Source organism: Aegilops tauschii, chromosome 2, assembly GCF_002575655.3.
Source record: "Aegilops tauschii subsp. strangulata cultivar AL8/78 chromosome 2, Aet v6.0, whole genome shotgun sequence".
In the NCBI taxonomy this organism is placed as follows: domain Eukaryota; kingdom Viridiplantae; phylum Streptophyta; class Magnoliopsida; order Poales; family Poaceae; genus Aegilops; species Aegilops tauschii.
The window spans coordinates 16,983,045-16,987,821 of record NC_053036.3 but is presented as its reverse complement, the minus strand read 5'-3'; the positions used below and the strand labels follow the sequence as shown (position 1 = coordinate 16,987,821).

The 4,777-nt window shown below is 46.9% G+C and overlaps 1 protein-coding gene across 2 annotated transcripts; it reads right to left on the bottom strand.

Annotated features, from left to right (window-relative positions):
* Positions 1 to 409: 409 nt before the first annotated feature.
* Positions 410 to 2,605, bottom strand: LOC120974854 (uncharacterized). Of its 2 annotated transcripts, none has more exons than XM_040401373.3 (2): positions 2,457 to 2,605; positions 410 to 1,849 (listed from the first exon to the last, which is right to left on the bottom strand). In XM_040401373.3, exons 1-2 carry the CDS (start codon positions 2,510 to 2,512, stop codon positions 475 to 477), a joined length of 1,431 nt encoding a protein of 476 aa, XP_040257307.1. In that variant the 5' UTR covers positions 2,513 to 2,605; the 3' UTR covers positions 410 to 474. The 2 variants fall into 2 exon arrangements, with proteins under 2 accessions (XP_040257307.1, XP_040257308.1); XM_040401374.2 differs by having other exon boundaries at positions 410 to 1,854; positions 2,457 to 2,568.
* Positions 2,606 to 4,777: the final 2,172 nt, after the last annotated feature.

Genomic DNA, 4,777 nt, shown 5'->3' with positions numbered 1-4,777 from the left:
AGCCAAACTTAGCGGGCTCGTCATTGTCGGCCGATTAGCCGCTTGCAGGCTGCGGAGGTGGAGCTTCATTTTCTAGGGTTCATGGCCTGGCGGACATGGGGAATAGGCGCCGGCGGTAGTTTAGGCTAGGTTTAGAGTTTGGTCTAGTTCAAATATGCGGCTAGCTTTGGATCTGGCTCCCCTATGAGTGTTCACGAATGGATCCGATGTCCGGTTTGCAAGCCGGCATTGGAGATGCCCTAAGGGACTTGTTGTATGTATGGTACTGACATATCAGAGCAGAGCACAAGTGATCTTGAAAACCCCTTGACTTTATTACTAGCCTCGTCACAGCTGACTGTAATGAGAGTGGAAACAGATTTCTCGGATTCTCAAATTGTCATGTGTCTCTCTCTGTACTTAACAACGATGTTGAGATCCCCTCAACGAAAAGGAAAAAAAAATATGATCACTAAACAAACTGATCGATATCACTCAGTCCACTGGATACAGCGTAGCATACCGTCTACGCCTCTCCATGGGTGGCGGTGGTGGCGGCAGCGGACTCTCCGGCAGTGGTGGCCACGGTGCAGTCGACGGTGGAGGATACATGAACGGCGGCGGACAAGGTTCCTCCTTTTTGGGTGGTTCGACGTATTGCGGCGACGGTAGCCACGGTGCGGTCGACGGCGGAAGATACATCATGAACGGTGGCGGATAAGGTTCCTCCATGGCCTTGGGTACCGGAAGCGGGCACGGTGGAGGAAGATCTCGTTTCTTATCATCTGGAACGCATTGGCCGATCTGAAACGGGCCAACATGTTGTGCCAAAATCCAGACGACGGTCGTGAGCTCACCCCCTCGGCTGAGCTGCCTGGCATGGGATTCCCGGCTGCATCGGGTGCCCGCGTACAACAGCTTGTCCACCCACACGTTGAAGACGAGCTCCAGCACCTCCGGCATCTCCGACTCATCGGCCTCTAGCAGCGCCATGGCAATATTTGCTCCGTCGGAGACGAGACGGGTTTTATCATGATCCAAACCCCACTCGCCATCTGCATCCATCTTGTCACGCAGAGTCCTTGCAAGCTTCCCCTCCCTCTCCCTGCCGGTCGTCGTCGAACGGCTGCTGACGGCCTGTTTGCGCCCAATGTCCTGCAAAGCATCGAAGGTCACTTCATACAGGCTGCGAAGAACAAGGCCCGGTAGCATGTGCCGGCGCACGGCGACGAGGAACATCAGGTACTCGGACAGCGCCTTGATGGCCTTGGCATGTGCCGCAGCCGCGCTCCTGCCATGCATCAGTGCTCTCCTCTGGCCGTCTTTGCTGTACAGCAGAAACAGAACCAGCGCCGTGAAGGTGGCGACCGGTGAACCAAGCCGGATCGAGTAGCCGACCCAGGTGTGGACCATGGCTGCCTTGGTGTAGAGGATGTCGTACATGAGAGAAAGCTCCATCTCCACCACCTTGCACATACTCTCCCACCCAAAAGAGAACATGACTTTGGTTGCTTCAAGGTCAGATGAATCCATGTTGACAGAAGAATCGGTCATTGCACGCTGGCAGAACGGGAACATGTCGTGGGCAACCATCAGGGCTTGCTCATTGTCCAGCACCGTTCCGCTTGCGGAGCCCGAGCCATCGGTGTATCTCCTTCGTTGCCTCTTCTTCTTCTTCTTCTTCTTGCTTGAGCTCCGGATGTTGCCCAGGTTGCCTTGCCAAAGCGCCAGTACCCTCTCCACATACTTGGCAACACCGACGGCGAGAATGGTGATGGATGATGGAAGCAAGGCCCTGTCACCGCCGCCCATGTATATGTGCTTGTACACGACATAGATGGCCCCGCCGACATGCACCAACACATTGAACCTGCACTGAGGTCAAAATCAGATGATCATTTCGCATATGTAACTAATCATGTACACTAAGTGCTGCATTATGATCTGCATATGTTTGAGAGATCAGAACGAGATCCAGGATAACATATTGGCTCGTAACCTTTGGTTAATGAATGGCTTCACAAAAAAACATTTGTTAACGACCCTGGTCTCATAACATTCTACTTATTAACTGAATTCCAAAGTATTTGTTGTTTCATTCCTTGGGAAAAATAAATCAGTAAAACCTTGCCCATTTCATCCTACCAAACCAAGATTTTTGCTTATCATCCTGGTTTTCTACGAATCGGGATCTCGGAATCCCCAAATCACATCTCATCCGAGGAAGAAAGAAAAAACCATTGGTTGCGCGACAGGTAGAAGAAGAAAGTTTTGACCAGTTGGCAAAGTTAGAAGCTACTCCCAGAAAGAATGAAAAGAAGAAAGGATCCGTCTAGACATAACGCGGTCAGCCGCGAGCTTGGAAGAAGCAAGAACACGATGGTGGGCTGGTGGCAAAAAGCGGCCATGAACCCATCAAGTGATTCACTGAAGAAAAACAAACTCCACAGAAACCGTAGCCTTGACATGGAGCTTACCTCCCTGTGTTGGGCTTCTGGACGCCGGCGGGCGATCTTTCAGCCGCGTATCTCATCGACGGCGGGACGAAGCATTGACGGAGTGATGATAGCACGCAGCAGCAGTAGCACAGCAGTCCTCCACTCCGCGTAGACTGAAGATGGTGGAGCGAGCGATGCTACATTTAGCCGTCTTTGCCTATCAATCATTGTACGGCCCAAACCCAGCACCTCACGTGCATTGCGAACCCAATCCAGCAAGCATTTGATCCGAAAGAGCTGCCCACCTAACATGTTTGGTTAAATTCGTCTCTCTTGTTGATCGATGCTCATAATGAATTTGTTTTCGGAAATTTGTGACATGACGTTGGCAAAATAAAAAGAGGACTAAGAGAGTAATAGTGTTCGCATCTTCAACAAATGGTCGCAAATTTGAAAAAATTGAAGAAAATAAGTCTAATAATATTTGTAAATTTAGAATACTTTTGCATTTTAATAAATGTTCAAGTTTTCTAAATGTGATAACTTTCTTAGAGTTCTTTTTGCTAAAGTGACCCCGGTTACAGTACACATACGTCTCTCGCTCCTGCCTCTTGCAATGGACCGGCCCACCAGGACATTATCTCCCTATGCGGCAACCCTACTATTCGGTGCGAAGAGCGAGGTCCCAAACAAGAACATACCTACGAAAAACCGTCCAGTGCGAAGTGCTTAGTGGCTCAGGCGATAGGTGAGTCTACCAAACGTGCCTGGACACTTGACCCGAACTAGCTCATCTTGTGGATCATTGATGTGGAGCAGGCCTGCTCAAGCACCCAAATCCTATTTGCTAGATTAACGGGCAACTACTATTGAGAGAGCAACTAGTTAACGAGCGCTCCTTCGGGAGCCTCGTAACAATCAGCGCCACTTATCGTGCTCTCAGCCAATCGTCACGTGTCGCGCTCTAGGCGCTCCCTCTGGATCTTATTTTATTTTATTTTTCCGCACGCGTTTTCGCCTTTTTAGACGGTTTTTTTTGGTTTTTTCGACGTTTTGGTTTTCTACCGGTCTTCCTTAGCTTTTTGATAAAAAAATAAAAAAAATTACGTGAAAAAACGCGTTTTCTTTTTTTCCCTTTCGCGAGAGTCACGGTTTTGCTTCCGCGAGCGGCACGGGTGTGCTTTCGTGAGAGTCACGGCCGTGCCTCTCGAAAATGAAAAAAACGCATTTTTTGTTTTTTTCCCTTTCGCGAGAGTCACGGCTTTGCTTCCGCGAGAGGCACGGTTGTGCTTTAGCGAGAGTCACGGCCGTGCCTCTCGGAAACGAAAAAAACGCGTTTTCTGTTTTTTTCTTTCGCGAGAGTCACGCTTTTGCTTCCGCGAAAGGCACGGTTGTGCTTTTGCGAGAGTCACGGCCGTGCCTCTCGGAAACGAAAAAAAACGCATTTTCTGTTTTTTTTTTCATTGGCGAGAGTCACGGTTTTGCTTCCGAGGGAGGCACAATTGTGATTTCGTGAGAGGCACGGGCGTGCCTCTTTCGGAAAGGGAAAAAACCCGTGCTCCCGGTTCCTTTTTTTCGTGAATTTTTTTTTGTCAAAACCTATCAACATGGGATCTAGTTTTGAAGATCTCGACGCGAGGAATCCAACGGTGAAAGCGGTTAGAGATTTAGACGTACGGTTTGAGAGAAAACATTTTGAATAAACGAATCTACGAAAAAGGAAAAACTCCCAGATTGCGACAAGTGGCGGGCTGCATGTGCGCCACTTGTCGCAACAAGGGGAGTTGGAGTGATCTTTGCAACGAGTACTTCTCAACTAGTGATTTCGAACTATCGAGACTACGCACACCTCGTATCCATCAGGAGTGATAGATGGGTCGGCCCACTAATATGTGCGAGAAATCGGTCTTGGGAACCATTTAGAATTCTTAAAATGGTTTTTTTTACTGGTTTCCGTAGTTTTCTTTTGGTTTTTTCATTTTCCATTTTTCATTTTCCGTATTTTTATGATTCTTTTTGCTTTTCTATTTATTTAAAAAACCGCAGATTCAAAAAACGTTCAATATATTCAAATTTTATTTAGAATGTAAAAAATTGTTCGTGTTATTGTTTTTTTTCATGTTTTCATAAAAGGTTCAAAATTTAAAAATTGTTCATCTTTCCGAAAAATATTAGTTGTTTCTCCAAAATGCCTCATGTTTCAAAAAATGGTTGGAGTTTTTGATAAAGTTCGGAATATCACAAAATATCTCTATTTTCCAAATAAATATATTAATTTCTAAAATTGTTCACGTTTTCTAAAAAATCAGAATTTCAAAAATTGTTCATATTTGAAAATATGATCGCATTTTAAAATAGTT

What these genes read in the sequence shown, in the direction of transcription:
- LOC120974854 (XM_040401373.3), bottom strand. Translation starts at nt 2,512, where the DNA reads ATGAGATACGCGGCTGAAAGATCGCCCGCCGGCGTCCAGAAGCCCAAC. An exon ending in CAGAAGCCCAACACAGGGAG is followed by an intron (nt 1,850 to 2,456) that starts GTAAGCTCCATG and finishes ACCTCAGTGCAG; the next exon opens with GTTCAATGTGTTGGTGCATG.